At 32.8% G+C, this 22,164-nt stretch overlaps 1 protein-coding gene across 3 annotated transcripts in view; it reads right to left on the minus strand.

Annotated features, from left to right (window-relative positions):
- Nucleotides 1–538: 538 nt before the first annotated feature.
- Nucleotides 539–22,164, minus strand: part of LOC111620567 (D-aspartate oxidase-like) — a 67,221-nt gene continuing 45,595 nt past the window's right edge. For all 3 annotated transcript variants that reach the window (XM_023362514.1, XM_023362516.1, XM_023362515.1), the window contains exons 6-9: nt 17,945–17,999; nt 17,756–17,857; nt 3,583–3,641; nt 539–2,705 (exon numbers count right to left, since the gene is read on the minus strand). In XM_023362514.1, the coding sequence (XP_023218282.1) occupies nt 2,570–2,705; nt 3,583–3,641; nt 17,756–17,857; nt 17,945–17,999 (352 nt within the window). In that variant the 3' untranslated portion in view covers nt 539–2,569. The remainder of the gene's footprint in view (nt 2,706–3,582; nt 3,642–17,755; nt 17,858–17,944; nt 18,000–22,164) is intronic.

The following is a 22,164-nucleotide window of genomic DNA, read 5'->3' on the forward strand; positions in this document are numbered from 1 at the left end:
AATTTAATCTCTTAGTGATTTCACGTGTCTTTATTCGGCAGTTTGCTTCAATCATTACCTTTATTTTGTTTTCATTGGCTTCAACTGGCCATCCAGAACATGGTGCATCTTCAATATTGAAATTGCCAGAACAAAATTTTGTAAACCAGTTTTGTCACTGTTGTTCTGTCAATACATCTTCTCTATACATGTCACACAATTTTTTTCTCGCTTGAACAGCATTCTTACCTTTTCAGTAATAAAAGAGCAAAATATGCCGAAAATGCTGCTTTTGATCTTCCATATTTGATGGGACACAAAAAATAAACAATTGCACCAAATCAAACAAAATTTTTTACAAACAAGCCTTAAAATTATAGCTGTCAAAATATATAATGATAATACGGTTTAGAATAAAAATGGCAGGAAAAATACGACTAATCTGTCTAATGAATTTATGTGGCCCGCGATCAATCTTTCAAATAGCTCGATGAAAAATTCTGACGCCTAAAAAAAAAAAAGTCAACAACTCACCGTGCGGTTAGAGTTAACCCTCCATTACAAATCTCTTAAGTACAGCATAGTGTTGATAAAGCATGATAATGTAAAAAATGTATCTGTAATCTCTATCTATTCAGTCTCTACGGGGTGACACCACAATGAGATCTCGCATCACCTCAAAATCTTAGGGCAACCTCTGGTTCGGCCCGTGAAAAAAGTTTTCTTTCCAATCCAGCCTGGGGGCAAAAACTGTTGGCCACCCCTTGTCTAGTAGTAAAAAAAAATGAAATTACTTTCTGAACAACCCAATAGATTCTTTTTTGAGTATAGGCAACATCTGTCATTTTTTCCCCCAGATGTATTTTTAGCTAGATCAGTAGTGTCTGGCCTAATAATTAGCTTTGGCCAAGTTTAGTCCAAAGGTTTTCCCAAAGCTAAAGGTTTGTTTATTGCCTAATTGCTATTGCTTGCATGTACACAGTGACAGCTAGCAGATACCCACGTGTTTCCAATTTCACATTAGTAAAATAAAACAGTACAGTTAAGTGACATAAGATTGTGTATGCAAGTAGAATACTTTGTTTTTCATTAAACAAAATAATAATCTGTTATGATGATAATACGATTTATTGTGTTTTATAATATTTACATTTGTTTCTCAACACATTTTGTTGCAAACTTAAGTAGAAGATCATTAATATGTTTAAGGAATGGATTTTTCACAAATTTTTAGTTTTGTTTCAGTTAAGAGAATTAACACAAATAAAAAATTATCAGTCAAATGAAAAAATAACTGATAGTTTAATTTATTGCTTTTCAGTATGAAACTAACAAAACTAATCTTAAAAAGGAATGATTAGTCATTTTTTTTAGTTCATAATATTTCTAGAAAAATATGATTTTGTTACAGTTGTTAAAGCAAGGAATGATTATTTTTATTGATGGTATATGAGAAAATGTTTTGAAATAAGAAATAAAATAATTTAATAATGTCTTACTTGCCTTAGTATTATTTTGAATTAAGTCTCAAAATGTATCTTTTTGATGTGCCAAGAATAAACAATATGTGAACTGTTAAAAACAGACAAGTACTTTTGCACTTTGAAATTGAGATTAAATATGTAAAGCTAACAAGGAATAAAACAAAAAAAGTCTTTACTTTTTAGCATTATACAATTTCTTCAGCTTTTGCCAAAAAAATTACCTTCAGTTTGAATCTAAAGTCCAACTGAAGGTAATTTAGAGATTGGATTTCTGAAGTAATCTCTTGTGGAGTGCACAATGACATACTTTAGGCATTTCAAAACCTAATTGTAAGAATCTACATTTATAACATGAATAATACAGTAGAAAAGTGGTACAAAAAGAAAGTATAACTTGAGGTTAAGCATTATCACCAATATACTCATTAATAATAAAGTTTAACCTCAGTTAAAAAGAAAAAGTAGCTAGATGTACTTGTTTGCATATTTTTGGCATTTATTATTTGTCCAATTTTGAATTAATATTTTTTATACTTTAATAAAGAAAAACATTCATCATTTCTACCACTTTTCTGGTGATCATCTCATATATCTTATATACTTTTTTACTCTTTCTGACCAATGGGTATCAAGAGGGCTTTCTTTCTCTTCTATACCAATGATGGGTTGGGATAGCCAGGTGGCAATGGACTGATGGACCACCAGCAAAAATTCCTGGGGTTTTTTAGACCTCCAGATTTGTTCTCTGATTCCCTGGAATGGTAAGTCAACACCTGAACTGCCTCAGTCGTTATCACATTACATATCTTGCCAATAAATAAATTTACAATAAGATATCTCAAATGTAATAATGTAAACAGCATGAAATACATACAATGGAAATATTTGACAAAGACGGACTTATAATCATAAAGTGTGTGGTGTTAACTTATACTTTGTATATTGACATGATGCTAAAAGAATTTTTTTTATTTCTGTAAGTGATCACACATACGTAAGAATGCTTTCATGTTAACTTGAAAGTTTCAATGTAAGAAAAGTTATATATTTTACATTTTCAATAGTATGACTCTCCTAGCAAAATGTGCTATTTATACCTTTTTAAATTAATAAAATGGACTTACCTTCAAACTGGGTACAATCTCACAACAACCTTTAAAAATTTTTTCATGATCATTTTCGTCCACTTCACAATTCCAATCATCAACTTGTGAAGTACCACCTAATACAATTGTTTCTGAACTGTGATGTAAAAATATTTATTTTAATATTAAGCTATTTTTAATATATTCACTTGTTATCATATCAAATATATACAGAGTGCATCTGTGTGTATGCACACACAATCTTGGTATCCAGCCATTGTTCATTTGACACATTCAGTAATCCAAAACTAGTTGACTTGGGTATTACTGGCACTATTCCCAAGTTCTAGACNATGAAAATTTTTCAAATATAGACTAATTAATTATAACTTTTTCTAATTTTAAGAATCTGTAGTTCAATCATTCTTTGATAGTATTAATGCTAAAAACAAATGCACAATAAATATTTTATTGTGCATTTGTCCCGCAAAAATTACTGGCATTTTAAACTTTAAGGAACTCTTGTAAAATCAACAACATAATTTGCTAATGTAAAGCTGGACAAGAACCTTTTTTGCCAATTCTTAACAGTCGATTACACTTATGAGTTTCTCCGAATAATCATCTGTTTTCACATGGAAATGGATTAAAATTTATATCGTGCTCCTGTGTAATTTTGGAATTTCAATCTTGAATTCAATTCAAAAGCTTTGCTTTTCCTATTGCTATTCATCTTTACTCCTGACAATACACAAGAATGATTGAAATAACCCAGATAAAATACTTTTGTTTTTAAACACTAGAGGGTGATCATCCAGTAAAAAAATGTGAACACAAGGTTCACAAAAATTATTGCAAAAATGCAAGGAATCGTTTGCTCGTGCGTATAGGACAACCTAAAATTTTGAAGCAATGAAAAATGAATAAAAACTTTGTCTTATATGCGAGTAAATACAGTACGTAGACAAATTTAAATATTGACTTTTCTCAAAAGTCCATTAATTTTATTTAATTTTAAATTAATTTTAACTTACTTTGGTAAAATATAGTATGAAGATGCTAAAATTGCATGTTTAACCCAAGGAGCTTTGACCTAGAGTCAAAAAATAATAATAAATCAATAAAAGTTAATAAAATTAACAAATCAAATACTAGTTGTAATAAATAATTGACACACGCCAGAAGAATACAATAATAAACTTTTTACAAACCTATAACCAGCATGAAATATGTTCAATTGCTTACGCTAACGTTTTTGGATCCCACTGGATCCTTCATCAGGCTATGTTCCATTCGTAACGATCCGTTAGAATGCCAGCTGTCTTTGGAACGAAATTTCAAATATTGTATTTTGGGTTCCATTCGGAATCACGTGCCTTCCAACTCGAAACTCCAGTTGCCATGTAACGATCTTCTGCTTGTATGTCGGATTATGTATTTTTATGAATAAATTTGTTTGAGCGTGTCGGAAGTTGGAAAAAATGCGTGTAGCTATTTTTAACTTATTATAAGTACCGATGTCGTTTTAATTTGAATCTCCCTTCCGTATTAGGGCTTGCCATGCCAAAGATAACGTGATTTCATCTTTGGAATTAATGGGGGTTGATGAGTCGTAGGCTTTGCATATTTCTATTTGTTCTAACCATCTGAGTTGGTCCACATATGACGTTGTAATAAGGAGTTTGGCTCTCGCGAAGTCCGCAGATATTTCCGGATCCGATGCATATACAGATAAAGCGGTGGTACATCTGTTGTGTATAATGTCCTTTTGGTGTTCCTTCCATCTTACTCCAACTGCTCTTTTTGTGGCTCCAATGTATACTAATTCTCTGTTGCATCTATGGTCAGTGAGCGGCACCGCATACATTCCAGGAAGTCTGTCTTGACTCGGCTTGTCTTTCTCATTGCGCAGAAAATGAAAAAATGAATCGCGAGACAATAAGGAGTGCTATGCGCACTCCTTGTTGTCTCGCGATTCTACAATATACGGAAGCTAAGATCTTATTCTAAGCGCATCATACCTGTCACATACAACCCGATCTTAGCTTCCGTATATTGTAGAATCGCGAGACAACAAGGAGTGCGCATAGCATATAGAAGATGCCCCTCTATTTTTCATCTTCTGCGCAATGAGAAAGACAAGCTGAGTCAAGACAGACTTCCTGGAATGTATGCGGTGCCGCTCACTGACCATAGATGCAACAGAGAATTAGTATACATTGGAGCCACAAAAAGAGCAGTTGGAGTAAGATGGAAGGAACACCAAAAGGACATTATACTCAACAGATGTACCACCGCTTTATCTGTATATGCATCGGATCCGGAAATATCTGCGGACTTCGCGAGAGCCAAACTCCTTATTACAACGTCATATGTGGACCAACTCAGATGGTTAGAACAAATAGAAATATGCAAAGCCTACGACTCATCAACCCCCATTAATTCCAAAGATGAAATCACGTTATCTTTGGCATGGCAAGCCCTAATACGGAAGGGAGATTCAAATTAAAACGACATCGGTACTTATAATAAGTTAAAAATAGCTACACGCATTTTTTCCAACTTCCGACACGCTCAAACAAATTTATTCATAAAAATACATAATCCGACATACAAGCAGAAGATCGTTACATGGCAACTGGAGTTTCGAGTTGGAAGGCACGTGATTCCGAATGGAACCCAAAATACGATATTTGAAATTTCGTTCCAAAGACAGCTGGCATTCTAACGGATCGTTACGAATGGAACATAGCCTGATGAAGGATCCAGTGGGATCCGAAAACGTTAGCGTAAGCAATTGAACATATTTCATGCTGGTTATAGGTTTGTAGAAAGTTTATTACTACTTGTAATTTTGTGACATTATTTTCTGAATAAACAAAGTAACAATTCAAACAATTTGCTAACAAGCTAGGCAAAGTTTTTATGCATTATCAATTTATTATACTAATTAGAAGACTAATTTAATCTGTTTTAGAAGTTTTACTTCACATTGCTTGCTGTTTGTGGTTCCTGGATTAGAATTAAAAAGGAAGTGCATAGGAAAAAAGACTCATTTGAATAGACTTAAATTTTCAAATTAACTATAATTCCTGGGCTAATGTGTACAACTAATTTAATCCTTTAGATTAAAATATTTAATTAATTGTATATAATTTTTGTATTGTTATTTATTCCAGTGCAAAGCACCTGAAACTTTTGATAAGCAGAAATAGTCAAAGAATAAATCCTGATTTACATATCATATCTCAATTTAAAGAAAGAAACCAAGATCCAAAAGAAAAAATGCATTTTGGCCCTGGATGGAATTTGATCTCACTCAACTTTCAGGATATACTTATCCTGTCTTCAGTCTGGACTTTGGGTTTCTTTCTTTGAGTGAACATGTGGTTTATGTATCAGGATTTGTACAAAGGATTATCAAAAAATTTCTGTTTGATAGCACTGCAGTCAAATGTATGACATAAATTATGTTCAGGACGAGTCAATATAAAGCCAGTGATCTAGTCATATGATAAGTAATATATTTGTTGCACTCAGAATTGCATTTGGAACATGCAGGAAACATATTGATGGCTTTGTTGCTAACAAAGTCATCTAATCAGACCAACATGCCACTATTCTGTTTTGGTTGCATAAGGACATAAATAGTGGAATTCATTACAAAATAGCAAAGGTGTATGGGAATGAGTGCCTGTTCAAAACGATTAATATGGAGTCAGAGCTGGCCTGAGAAGGGTGTGAATGGTGCCAGCGCACAAGGCCCCGTGCCTCTGACCAGGGGCGCCGCTAGCTGTTTGAACGCCCGTGTGCAATATCGATTATGCCGCCCCCTGTTTAACTACGATTACCTATGCTGAGCTTGCCAGAAAGGCTCTTTGCCGCCCCCTGGACGTGCCGCCCGCGTGCGGTGCACACCTTGCACGCCCGCTTACGGCGGCCCTGCCTCTGACTGATTTTGCAAAATCAAAATGGTTTCATTTTCTTTTCTTTTCTTTCTTTTTTTTTTTTTTGTTTTAATCCAAATATACATATATCTGAATATCATCAAGCAATAAGTGCACATTTCACATCGACCAATCAAAGGCAAGGTTGGGTGCTTTGAGTCAATCACTACGCTTGCAGATAGCTAGCGCAGACTATGAGAAAAGTAAAAACCATGTTTCATTGTGCTTGTGTTATGTTGTAACAGCTTATTGTACATCACTTATTGTATCATTTATTGTATCATTATTGTATGTTTTTATCATGAGTATGAAATAAATAAAATATTTGTATTTAAAAGGATGACAAGTGTTTAATGTAATATATTATTGAACTTTATTGAATAATATAACTAGAAATATATGTATTATCAAGACAGGAAAACATGACTCGTTGTTATAATCATATTACTAAAAAAGTGAATTGTAAGTATATATATTGTTTACCTTATTTATTTATGTATTACATTATCTATACAGGTATACCTCGCCTTACGTCAGTAATTGGTTCCAGGAGAACGACTTAAGTCGAAAAACGACGTAAGTTGAATTTACTTGTCTCCAAATCTACTTGCCACTAGGCTAAACCATAAATTACCAATTCCCGTTCTGTATTTTATTTATTAATGCATTTTTAATAATATATGGTTAATAAGGATCTATTTTAAGCTTACAAACAAATAAATTTCAGTTTTTAATATAGTACAGAAAAAAGTAATTTAAATTTACGAATGCACGTACTGTAAATACAGTATATACTTGTAAATGTATATATTATAATATGATTTTATGTGCTTTANTAGTTTTTAATATAGTACAGAAAAAAGTAATTTAAATTTACGAATGCACGTACTGTAAATACAGTATATACTTGTAAATGTATATATTATAATATGATTTTATGTGCTTTAAACATTTTTCTAGTGATATTACGACTTCAATATTTGTGGCGGACAGATGTAAAGTCGAATAAAATGACTTAAACTTGATTTGTATTTTTCCATATACTTTCTTGACAAACGACGTATAATCGGGAACGACGTAACTCAAAACGACGTAAGTCGAGGTATACCTGTACTTCTTGTAGTGTTTGTATGTGTTTTATAATATTGTTTTTAGTCAATTTCACAACATGACTAGTAGAGACAGAGATGTTGGAAGAAAGTATGTGTGGCTCTGATAAAGTAAGGAAAAAAAGAAAGAGAAGAAATTGCGGTAAAACAGAGGAGCTTCCTCGAAAAACTTTTAAAAACCGAAAACGTGCAACAAACTGAAGAAACATATATTGTAATTCACAGTTACTGAAAGATCAAACTCACAGAAATGAAATTATGCCTTGTAAAAATTATCCTGATCATCATAAGCCAGCTCTTGTCTTAATGAAGAGAAAAGAGATATAAGAAAACTGAGGAACGGGTAGATAATCATGAAGCAGAGGGAAATGTACAGACAGAGGATTTTTTGTTGACATTGAACAAAGAACAAGATGAATTATTCTGAGGATCACAGCTTCAAGAAAATCAACAAAATGAAGAAGACTAAAATGTCAATGTCAATGATCCTGTACTTGGCCTGAAATTATAACTGATAAATTTAGATGGTTATCATATAAAATGGCATGACACAAGTAAAAAACCTGTGCCACACCATTTTGTATGCAAAAGTCATATTTTCAATTTAGTTATTGGAGACATTTCAAAAATCATCTCTTGCAAATTCATTTTTTGGGACTTTACAAAGCATATATAATATTTTTGCAAGTTCTGTGATATACTGGGACCTATTAAAAGAGTATGTCAAACATCTAACTCCAAAACCTCTGTCAGAAATGATATGGGAATTTCACCTCAAAAGTGTGAAATCTGTGAGATTCCAAGTACCACAGTTTTCTCTAGCTTTGAAATACCTTTATGAACATACATACATACATACATACATACATACATACAAGAAAGACATCAGCGGTACACAAAGTGTTTAGCAGGCAGAAAAGAGGGTAAGGGAAAGGGGAGGGAAAGAAGGAGGGAGAGGAGATAGAAGAGGAAGGATCACTCTGAAAGGAGTACATAAGGCTACAGTACCCTCTGTGTTTGATGTTGGCATGCAGTTTTTAGGCTGCAAGGCCGTCGTCCTCTGAAGGGTCTAAAAGAAAACTTAAGTGTAGTGAACACCAATAATTGAGTGTTGCCACAAATAGCTAAGTATAGAAGTTAGTGTGCCAAGTGGCTGTTAGTAGGAAGACTTATATCTACTTAATACTAATAAAACTGAACATGAGTACGATCACAAATCTTAATACTACTTAACAGCTAGACAGACAGCGTGAACAGGAAATGAACACAATGACAAACTAGACAAGACAAATGGACCAACAAACACAAATGAACAAGACCCCAAAATTTTTAAATTTATTTTTTAAAGTTAACTTACTAATTAAACTACCTACCATAGAAGAGGAAGGATCACTCTGAAAGGAGTACATAAGGCTACAGTACCCTCTATGTTTGATGTTGTCATGCAGTTTTTACTGCAAGGCGTAAGGGTTAAGTTTGTCCTGGGTTATGACCCAGGACAAACTTAACCAGACGACTAGTCTGGTTACTAACAAACAAACCCTAATCTAATTTAACCTAGCCTAACATAAATAAATCAGAAACCAAGCTAAAAGTTCCTAATCTAACTTACAACTAGGACTAACCAAATTTAGACTGAAAAAGAAGACAGAAAATAAGAATTAAAATACAAAGTTGAAAGCAGCTATATACCGACAGTTGAAACAAAGCAAGAGAAAGCTAATTGCCATCTGTGTCCCCAGAGTGAGTGTTCTCAAGAGCCCCACTAAGGGAGAATGCGAATAGATGATGGAACATTGTATGTGTGTGAATGAGATGGTGCAGGTTGCAAGACCAGTTGTACCCTTCAAGAATCACAGATCTCATTAAACTATCGCTAATGTGATTGTACCTATTGCAGCAAAAAACTAAGTGAAGTGGTGTTTGGTCCTCCTGAATAACACAATCGCAAGGTTAAATCTATGTAAGTATTGCTTAAAGTTGCCGTGTCCTGAAAGTAGCTGAGTGAGGGTGTAACTAGGGTAAAAGTGGAGAAGAATTGTAGTAGTGTCAACCTTGGGGATGAAAGTGTAGGTGAGCCTACCAGTGGTGTCAAGGTCCCAGCTGTCTTGCCAGAGAATGAAGATTTGCTTCTTGACGTGATTGTTGATGTACAAGGTAGGAATGTAACTGAAATTACTAGTGACTGAAGACTTTGCAGCTTGTTTGGCAAGACTGTCAGTGGTCTCATTGCCGAGAACCCCCGCATGACCCAAGACCCATTGGAAATTTATTCTAATGTTGTCATCTAAGTGTCTGAGAACGTGGTGTATGAGATGGACGGCTATGAGACTTCACAATTCCGTGTAAAGCTACCTTACTGTCAGAATAAATGCGATAGAGTAAGTAGTGTCTTTTGTCCTTCCTATGCCTAATGTGAATTAAGCTCATATAAATAGCTCAAGTTTCTGCCTGTGCTATTGAGCAGTGTGTACTTAGACGGAAGCAAGCGTTGTGTAGCTCATAGCCTAAGCCAGAGTAAACTACAAAAGCGGCACCCACATCGTCACCTATCTTGGAACAGTCAGTGTAAATCCTATACATGGGATGATCACCTGGATCTTTGAAGTAAACGTGAGGGGCAAGCTGGTGGGAGGGGTAGTAATTGTAAGTCGGGAGGATATTTTTGTCAATGCAGAATTTTTTGATATCATCAATCAAGGTCAAACTGGGGGGAATCTTACCTACTCTAATCATTTTGTTGACATCCTTTATGAACATACCAGTGACATGAAAACAAAATCTGAAATCCAATCAATTGAAAATAAAGTTACTTCATTTGAACTTAAGTTTGATATGACATACTGAATGAAGTAAATATTGTGAGCAAGATATTTCAAAATTCTGATATAGATATCAGTATTACAAATTCACATTTAAAAGGCCTTTTAAAATTTTTTTAAAAGTTTCATAAGTTGGGATTCAAATCTTCCTTAATAACTACAAAGGAAATAGTTGAAGGATTGAAAGTAACACCTGAATTTAAGAATCAAAGAACTGGACGAGAAACAAAACAATTTTGTCATGAATGAACCGATCAACTGATTTTTTCTGGCATAGAATATTTCCGAATTCAATACAGTAGAGCAGGGGTGGCCAACAAGTCGATCGTGATCGACCGGTCGATCACAAAACCAATTTTGGTCGATCGCTCGCGATGTCTTGACTTAATGTGTTACACTTGTAAGTTGTGACCAAACGCAACGCGTGAACGAAACACGCAAACGTAACTGTAGTGATATTGGACCTCCTCGTTCTCCCTCAGATGCGGTTTTGTCGGTCCATGTTCAATCCATTTGCGTACAGTTGTAAAAGGGAAATAAGAAATGTAGACAAAGGGTCGTAAAGTCGAAAAAAAGAAGGGACAGAGAGAGTAGGTCGGGACACGGTAGAGAGAAGGGCGAAGTGGTGGTCCCCGAAAGTGACAATGTTCAGTTTCAATTTTTCTTGTTTAAAATGTAAGTACCTTTTCTTCATGTTTTAAATTAAATTGAGGCTTTTCTTTTCTATCTAAACTTAGTATGTATTTCACACTTCCCTCCCCCTCGCCACTTAGACCAGGGATGGGTAACGTCTTTCTGTGTAAGGACCACATTTCAAAACTTTTGAACTAACACCGGCCACATACAAGATAAAAGAGGGGGGAAAATGCCGGTAAATCACAATTATTTATTCATATATAATTATAAAATAGAATAGGTATACTTAATTTAGCTTCTAGAACTGATGTAAATGTAATGTATCAAAAATATTTGATTAAATATTAGTCACTGCTAGTTTTAAATTAGTTTCGAGGTGAGTCTGTTAGCCGGTTTCTCGTTTTAATTTTTACTAAATTCATTGCAGGAAAAACTATTCAAACACATAAGTTGTAGAAAATAACATTTGAATTTTTGCTGCATACTTCTTAAGCTAGGAAATTGATATATTTATACACATTTTATGCGACTTGGGCCGCAGGATGCCCATCCCTGACTTAGGTAACTACGCCTATGACAACAAGTCGATTGTGACACATTTTTAAGATAAAAAGTAGATCTTATGTACACAAAAGTTGGCCACCCCTGCAGTAGAGCATTGTTTATTCGAATCAATTGGGGACTAGGGTTGTTTGGATAACTTATTTTTCGGATAACCGATTATGTACGAAAAAATATTAACCTACCCCATGTTGAAATTTTTTTCCAATGCGTCACTTCACATTGAATTTTTGTCAATTTTTTAAAATGTAAATTTTTTAAAATAATAATCATGGCTATTGTATTGTTAAAAATTGTTTCTTTATTTTGTACAAACAAAATAAATATATTGAAAAATATAAAAACAAAAAAAATTATACTTTAGAAGTTAATCTAGTAACAAAAACGTTCGATTCAGCATGACACAGCTTTCAGTTAACCGACGTTTTGGTTGATCGGCTTTCGGATAAACAACGCGCTACTGTATTTTCTAGTCATAATTGATAGTGCAATTATTTCTTTTAACAAAAGATTAAAAATTTATCACAAACATGAGACATCATATGGTTTTTTTTTAAATATGATTTGGATAATATTCAAAATCTGACTGAAGATGATCTTCATAAATGTTGCAAATGCGACCTAGCAAGACAATATTGATTGCATTGATTTATTTAATGAAATCAAAATTTGTTTCGAGTTTTGCTTTCCAGGATCACAATATTACAAATATTACAGTATTTATTTAAAAATAATTTATTTGAATTGTATCCAAATTTTGTTACTGTTCTGAAAATTATATTAACCTTACCAATTACCATTGCATCTGCAGAAAGATCTTTCTCAAGATAAAAAATAATAAAAAATTACCTGAGATCTAGCATTAGTCAAGAATGATGTACTTCCTTAGCCATTTTATCTATAAAATCTGAATTAGCCAAAAAATTAATTATGATGACATCAACGAACTTGCTATAAAATATATAAGAAAATGAAAATCACATATTGTAACCTTATTCTAGTAAGTCATATACCAAATTGTATATATGAAACAATTATTCTTGTAATTTGATTTATTAAAGATTTTTTGCGTGATTAAAATGTTAATTTTATTAAAATAATGTAATTATTTATCAACTTTATGTACTCCTTACTATATCAATATGTGTGGTCTAATAAATAGCAAAATGCAATAAATTATTGTTTTGTTGTACGAAATTTGTTTCAATGCCCTGCAAGCCAACTTTGCAGTGGGCCCTGCTTTTCTTCAGGCCAGCCCTGTATGGAATGGCATGCAAAGTTCTGTAAAGGTTACAACAGTCTTAAATGGGAGACTCCAAAGCACCCATCATACAGTCTGAATCTCTTGCCATGCAATTTTTGCCTTCAGTTATCTGAAAAAGTCCCAAAAAGACAATGGTTCCAGTTATACAAAGACATGAAGAAGGCTGGCTGTATCAGACATTTTATGCAGCAGTCAAACCAACTTCTACTAGATGGGGTTCTTTAATTTTGTTCATTAATGGGACACTAGCCTTAATCCACTGACAATTTCTTCTAAATGGAGTGACTCTACCAGTTCCAATAGCACTCAAACAGAAACTTTTCAATGTTTCTTATTTATAGGGTTGCCAGATCTTATGTTTTTCTTGTAAGGTTTACATCTTTTTGTACATTTTATGGCTTATGTTTTTCTTTTGCTTGTAAGATATTTTCTTTTTTCCACCTCACATTCATACACATCAAAGCATTTTATTTTAAAATTCCAAGAATGTTGTGATTACAATATCATCACATAGATGGATTGATAATTTCATCTGATTACATTTGGTAGCAACTTTTTTGTATTTTGAAGTTTACAATTCACAGCTGTATTGCACTTCCTGTTTTGATGTAATATTTCCATTATTTCCAATACTGATTTGAACATTTGGATACACTTGATATGTGTAGAGAATTAATAATTTAATCCTTATACTAATTCAAAATGAGCAATCAATCCAGTACAGAAAAAGAAAATTTACAAAGAAAAGAAAAAGAAGAAATTACAGTACAGTCAAGTATATTTGGAAAAATGGAAAGAGACAAATAATTGGCTCCTAGACCTTTAGATAATCATTCTTACTGTAAACTGCAATAAACATTTTGTAATCAGCCATAATGAACAGTTTGATATAAAACAGCATATCCAATTAAAGGCCATTGTAAGAAGGAAAAGTGTAGTTTGGTAGATGGAAGAATGTCAAAATACTTTGTCAATGTGAAGAAAACATAATTTGTCAGTGTAATAGCAGGAGAACTAGGACTTGTGTAAAACATAACCAAAGTTATAACAGTTTAGATTGCAGTAAAAAGTCATCAGCATTCTTGTTCCAAGATTCAGAGATTATGGTAAGAATGTCATGTAGTAGAATTAAAATAGAAACTATTAGTAAATAATGTTCTTGCAACAAAGTTTTAATGATTTTTGTGGAAGTTCTTAATAATCCTGAAAAGTCTAGCCAGTTTTTCTTGGTTGCTAGCAATGCCTCAAAGAAAGGAAATTGAAAAATGTTCCCAATTTGTGTTAGATATTCTGATTCAAGAAAAGATATTGAAAACAATTAAAATTTTGGACTTTGTTGAAGAGCAAGTGAATGTGCAGATTCTATAACTTCAATGTTATTTGAAAGTCTTTAGAAATTCCATTTGAACCAAATGTATATCTCTGCATATAACATTAAATAAAAATGACACCTTGTGAAATCCAGCAAATATTTTAATACTTTAAGAACATTTATCACCCAAAATTAACAGGCCTTCATCAATTAGAACCAACCAAATTAACAGAATCAAACAAATAAACATTCAAGAATAAATAGGATACATATAAATTAAAATACATTGCTACCCAATAAGAAATAACAGCTATAAACCAAATGAATGTAAAAAATAAAGTATAAAATAATAAAGTACAATAAAATAAAATAAAGTAATATAAAGATAAAAATTAGCAATTTGGGTTGGTTGTGCTTTGTAAAACAATTGCTTATATTTAATACATGGAGTGCCCAGCAAACAACAAAGTGTCTGCATCTCTGTAATTGACACAATGCTATTTACTGTGAACTTTGGAAATCAGCATTCACTATTTCAGCTTCTTAACATAAAAAATGCAAATATTGTAAAAGATAATTATTAAAATCACCTGTTGCCTAATGCAATGAAATATGCAACAGACTAGATAGTGAGATTGAAAATATTGTTATGAAAGTTTTCAGTCATTTTTCAGTGTTTGAAAAAACAAAGGAAAGAAATAGAATCTTTTTTTGAAATAGAGTGGCCAGAAATTTATGTCATGTGCCAGGAAAGGAAAGAAATAAAATCTTTTTTTTGAATTACAGTGGCCAGAAATTTATGTCATGTGCCAGGAAAGGAAAGAAATAAAATTTTTTTTTGAAATAGAGTGGCCAGAAATTTATGTCATGTGCCAACTAGATGGCTCAGTTTAACACCAGCTGTTAAAAGATTGATTTGAAATTAGTCTGATATAAAGAGCTACTTTCAAATCCTTGATGACTGTCTCAGTTTTTTTCAAAAATGTTCCAAAATAATGACCCAGATTCAGACATATTGTGAATTATATTTTAATTTCTTTGTTAATATAGGGGAACTACTTGAGATTACACCAAAGCTCTTGAAACCAGTGAATTGTGTGTGTCAGAATCTTTCAAATGCATGACCTAAATAAAGATTAAAATTGAAATTAAAAAGAAAGATTAAAAGAATCAAAGATCACTATTTTGGAAATGCTACCAAAAACTTTCGAAATTCCTGTCACATCCAAAACAGAATAAAATCACAAATGAATTTTGTGAGTTTTATGTAAACGTATTGCATTACCTTGAAAAACAATATTACTTTACAGAAAATAATCAGTATTCTAAGTTACAGAGCTTTTCTTTGAATCAGGAAGAAGAAAATGCTGTTGATGCATTAAAATTGCATAAATTTGTGAACATGATGAGCTTTATGAGGAATTTTGTGAGAGAAGAGATGTTTTATTGGAGAGTATTAATTATAAAGGAATAATTAATACTCTCCAATGATGTTGATAGGTGGCTGTATTTTTTTCTAAAGTTCATAAGGAAAGAGTTTTAAACTTAAATAAAGTCATAGGGTTTTCTAAGTATTCCTGATTCTAACAACTTTGTAGAAAGAATGTTTTTCAGTAATGAAGAATAAACGGACATCTGTTAGAAACAAGAGCCATTCAGAGCTGATCAAAGCAGAACTAAAATTATACACAATTTCCCTCTCACTTGTAAGCAATTTTACCATTTGCAAAACAGGATGAAAATGAAAAAAAAATTGTTAAGAGCAGCTAAATCACATGAGAAATATCAGGAGGAGTAAATAGCATATAAGTTAATTAAACAATGTTCTATACAACATAATAAAATATATGATTTATTGTGGAAAATCTATCTTTTTTCTGAACTGGCAACCCTACTTGATTATAATAAATATTTTAAATCATTTTTGAAGAATGATTGCAGAAAGATGATTATAATTTAATAATCATTAACGAGAGATCAAGAGGAAGACCAAATCAATGAAACTGAATTAATTTAATTTAATTTCTAATTAAAGTAAGGGTATGTGCAAAGGTGTAATTAGTAAGGTCTAAAGGTAAGCTACAAGATGTAGTCTAAACATCTACCTTTAGATCTAATTTGTGCTCTATAAGAATGATTAAAATAAATCATTCTTATAGAGCAAAAATAGTTCAGTCGATTATCTAATTACATTGCTACATTTATTGGCTTTGATTACATTACATTATATATTTGATTGATCATTTGGCATTGCAGTTCATAAATGTTACTTTCAAAATAGGTGGTGGGCTTGAAAATATTAGAGGCAATAAATTTTATAAACAATGCAATACTTAATTTAAAATTGACTTTACAATTACTGAATGTTATGCACTTTAGGAATAGTACTTAAATATGGAAACAATGCAAACCAATTTTATATCTTTAATCAGAAAGAAAGGTAGACGCCTACTTATTCATATTTCACAAAAGATAGTCCTGTTTAATTTGTAAGAACATCTGTCAAAGTAGGGCCAGCTCAATGGGTGATGTGTTAGGCAACTGCCTCAAGCAACAAAATGAAAGGGGTGGCCAAAAATGTTGAAAAAGAGGGAAAAAAGTTCATAAAAGAGTGTCAGCACTAGACATGCTTTCTATTGGCAACAGTTCTGGAAACAGGAGCAGTAAGTTGGTTTCTCCTAGGCACAATTTCCATCAAGTCAGCACTGTCAAGGCTTTTATAATCAGAAACCTCATATAATCAGTTCCTGTAAATAATTCTTGCTATGATTCTAGTTAGGAATTGCAATCCTGGGAGCCTTTCAAAAATATCAATTGTGAAATCCTAGGATTAAGTAGACACAAATCATGGGATTTCAGGATTGGCATTAGACATTGAAATAATGGAACAAAAGACATCACTTCTGATCATTCAGATAGTCATTCAAGGCTCAAGTTTAGTTAATTTATGCTTAATTTTCTTAAATATCTATGGGATAAAGTGGTACCTGCTTCTCATCATTTTTCTCAATTGGATTGTCATATTGTGAGAACAAGACTAAGAATTTTGAGATTGATATCACATTGATCAGCAACACCAAAACAATTATATTATCCACCATTTGTTCAAGATAATAAGTAAATTAGTAATTCCTGCAGTAAAATTTTCTTAATTACATTTTCCCATAAATGCATGTTATATTTTAGTTTTACCAACTGAAAAGCTATTTTTGTTAAGGTTATTTATAATTTACATAAACTCAAAAAGCATCATGTGCAATAATGGAGTAATATCATGTCCTAATAAAATATAGAATGTTTTTATTGTTCCATAACAGACCACACACTTCTTTAATCCCATCATCCTAGCTAGTATTACATATTCTCTCTAGTATTGCAGGCTCTAATTATAATATTGATAAAGGATCAAGTAATTTTTACCATAAAGTCAATCCAAAAGTAAGGTTTTGCAAATTATTCAAAGTTTTGATTTGAAAAGCATGTAAGTAAAACAGTTTAAAAATTTAAGTTATTATTATTCTAATTTAATTTATAATACAAAAAAATTAAATGATACCCTTATAACTTGACCTCTAATTGGTTTAAGTTTGGGATCAGATACAATTTGAGATGCACCAATACCTGTGCAATTTATAACAATATGATATTCACCTGCTAGCTGAAAAAAGAAAATTAATTAGCAATTTAAATTATTAATTAAATTATTTCAATAAATAATTGGTTAAGTAAAATAAAAAATATTCACCTCACTAAATGAAGTAATTTTTCTTTTGATTATTTTTCCATGTTTATCTTGAAATCTGAAATAAAAATATATGATATAAATATTGATACATTGACTTTGAAAGTTACATCTTAAAAATATATATAGAGAGAGATTTTATTGTTTTATATCAGTGGCGTGCCGTCATTAGAAGCGTTGGAAGCGCCGCTTCCCTCGTATTCTCTAAAAAATAAATAAATATTAATTTTAATTATATGAAAATCATCACACAATATTTTATTATAACCGCATTATGTATCTTATTACAAATTTCTATATTACATGTGGAAAAAAAATTGCTATTGTATATTATTAAATTAGTGGCGGAGTGGAATCTCCTGTATTTTCAGATTACGAAAATGCAGATTCGCGCATGCGCTTTACAGACCATCAACCTCACCCGGTTTAGCCGGTGGAAGCCTACGACCTTGGGTGAAAGCTGCACACATATAAAGATTCCAATTCTATCAAGGACCGGTTCTGGGCTGTTAGCCGCCTGCCCACTAGATATTTCGATTACGTGAATAACGAGTAGATTTATAACTTAACCCAACCGATAAGAATTTACTGGTATGTTTTTACGATAATTCCGTATAGTTGACAGGAGTTAAAAAATCCATTAAAATATTTGATATATTTATTCCGCTCTCCGATTTTATATTACTCACGGATTTCGATGTTAAACCAGTGATATTACGATTTCGTACATCCCATCTTTAAGGGGATGTAGAAAAAAACGTGTACAATTCTTGTATAATGTTAAAAAATTAACCGTTACTTCGACAGCGTCATTTACAACTAAATTTAATGAATGAGAGAGATGCACCAGGTACAGAAAAGGCTCTAGAATTTATTTTCCTTAAATTTACGATTTATGTATCCGTTTGTCATAAAAATTTGTCTTTCCACTTTTTCCCGAGACTACAAATATTCGAGTACAAAGTAACTGGTTTCGACTTATTTCTACTTAAGAAGTAGTTAAATAATTAAGCGATTAGGGAATTGGGGACATAAACAAAACCCTGATGAAAGAGCCGGAATATTACTTAAACAAAAGCTTAACCGAACCAATCTATAGCCGAGTACAGTGGGGACTGATTTCTTCGAAATACTGTATTAGATGTAATAAAGACAGAAATTTTTCCAGTTCGACGAGAGTGACCGAAAAGTTGTAAATTTTGGAAATTTCCGTGGACAACACCTGGTCCTAAAACGAATTAGTTAGAAAACAAAAGACGGACAATCTATTAAGTTTAACATATTTAGACTTTTACAGCTATGGTGAGAAACGTTTAAAATTTACAAGAACCCTGTCGCGTCTTTTGAGGTATATTAGTGATGCGACAAAAGAAACATTTGACATTGCCAAATCCCGAGGGTATCGGCACCCTCGGGATTTGGCAGCCCGCGTGCATGTACAGTACACACCGCACACCTAGCAGGACCGTCTCTGATTCCACTCGTAGGGAGCTATTTGACTAAGTGGTTAAGATTTAAAGAGTAAAGAATATTTTATGTTATTTTCATGTACGTTTCATTACAAAGTTATATTTAATTATAATTTTCTTTAAAAGTATATTCATACAATTGAAGAATGTTTTGTACCAGGTATGTATATCCACCACACATTTTATTTCACCAAGTAAGTTTTTATAATTTTATTTTTAATTTTAGCCCTTATATCGTGGCTAGCGATTCGGAATGTAATTGCGATATTGAAAATTTATTTTAAAAAAGTTTTGGCTCGAGATCATATAATGAAAAAGAAAACATTATTAAAAGAGAAAGGCCAATGCCTAAGTTAAATATAAACGCTTCAATAAAAAAATTTGTTCGATATTTTCACGATAAAATGGCTCTGTAAATGCATAAAAATGCATTTACAGAGTGAAATTAGTGTGTGGAATAAGAATGTCTTTGACAATTTAGCTGGCAAAAGACACGAAAAATCGTCGATTCTTTCGTATTTGAAGCAATTTGGAAATCGAAGCGGAATAGAATTTAACATTAGTAAATAATATAAAATAAATATTGAAAATTGTAACGAGATAATTATGGGTAATAGATATATTATATCTAAATAAATAGATGTTATATGTTTTTATCAAAGCAAGAATTGGCATTTAGAGGGCGTATGGAATATATTGGATCTAATAACAGAGGTAATTATAATGAACTTGCTTATTAAGTACATCAGATAAATAATCTATTAAAAATATATTTAAAGAAAGAATTAACTGATTGCCCCTGGATGTCTGCTTCTTATAGAAACACAGCTTCCCTATCATCAAATGTCACGGCACGCCCCTGTTTTATATAGTTTACAAGAAATAAAATTAATGATTATATATAAACAACTAGAAACCATAAAAAAATAAGATTTAGGATTACAAAATCTGGAAGTGAATTTCAAAACCACTACTTACATTAAGCATAAAATCAATTCAAGAAATAAAATAAATCATAGCCCAATTTTGGTAGCACAATATACTGAGATGTTGGATTATTTTCGGTTAGAATTAAACTAATTTTAAATGATTAGGACAAATTCTGTAATTTAAAGATAGGAGATAAAACTGTCTTATTCTAAAATTGATAATTAGTAATTAAACTTTAAAATTAATTTCTAATTAGATGTCACTTATTTCTCTAAAAACAAAGGTACTATAGATGCCATCCACCAGGCTAAACTTAATAATTGGCATACGGCAATAATCACTATCGACTTTAGAGGTGCCTTTGATCAAACCTGGTGGCCTTCTATCTTGTACACATTACACACTCATCACGCCCTCAAAATCTTTACAAACTTCTTCAATCCTATCTTAGCAACAAGAGTGCAGGTGTTTATACAACACAAAATAACATAATCATACCCATCACTCAGGGCTGTCCTCAGGGATCCAGGTCTGATCCTAGTCTCTGGAAAATAGCCTATAACTCTATCCTGCGCTTAAATGACACCCTGCCTCTGGCTGCATAAAGGCTATGCGGATGACACAATTATCCTAACTTCACACGGGAACAGTGAACGCTTACAGGACATATGCAACAACATTCTTAATAACATTCACCAGTGGAGTATTAAGCATAGGCAACCCATTAACACAGACAAATGCAAAAGCATGATAGTTGGTAGGAATGCGCTACTCGTCAGGAAGCTTATCCTTCAAATAGGTGCTCACAGAATAAAGCAAACAACAGAAATTAAATAGTAAGATGTTATTCTTGACGAGAGACTTAACTTTACACCCCACATCAAATACGTCACAAAGCTAAAAAGATGACCAATGCCCTCATTAATATTGCTAGGAACACATGGGGCCTTGGCCCTACTGCTATTAAGCTTTTTACAGGGGTGCAATTCAGCCAGCACTCCTCTATGCTGTACAGGTCTGGGGTCACGTGGCTGCCAAAGTCCATAACTGTAAAAAACTGTTATCTGTTCAAAGGATTGCAGCTCTCTGCACTTGTAAGGCTTATAGGACCACACCCACTAGTGCCCTTTTGGTAATGTCAGGGTTGACCCCTATCGACTTAGAAATTAAATGCATTATTTGGCAGGAAAATCTCATCACATTACCCTGGCGAGATTATAGCGACTCGGATGTCAATAAAATGATTAGAGTAGGTAAGATTCCCCCCCAGTTTGACCTTGATCGATGATATCAAAAAATTCTGCATCAACAAAAATACCCTCCCACCAGCTTGCCCCTCACGTTTACTTCAAAGATCCAGGTGATCATCCCATGTATAGGATTTACACTGACTGTTCCAAGATAGGTGACGATGTGGGTGCCGCTTTTGTAGTTTACTCTGGCTTAGGCTATGAGCTACACAACGCTTGCTTCCGTCTAAGTACACACTGCTCAATAGCACAGGCAGAAACTTGAGCTATTTATATGAGCTTAATTCACATTAGGCATAGGAAGGACAAAAGACACTACTTACTCTATCGCATTTATTCTGACAGTAAGGTAGCTTTACACGGAATTGTGAAGTCTCATAGCCGTCCATCTCATACACCACGTTCTCAGACACTTAGATGACAACATTAGAATAAATTTCCAATGGGTCTTGGGTCATGCGGGGGTTCTCGGCAATGAGACCACTGACAGTCTTGCCAAACAAGCTGCAAAGTCTTCAGTCACTAGTAATTTCAGTTACATTCCTACCTCGTACATCAACAATCACGTCAAGAA

This window comes from Centruroides sculpturatus, unplaced genomic scaffold, assembly GCF_000671375.1.
Source record: "Centruroides sculpturatus isolate CEXI.00-Female unplaced genomic scaffold, Cexi_2.0 scaffold76, whole genome shotgun sequence".
NCBI lineage: Eukaryota > Metazoa > Arthropoda > Arachnida > Scorpiones > Buthidae > Centruroides > Centruroides sculpturatus.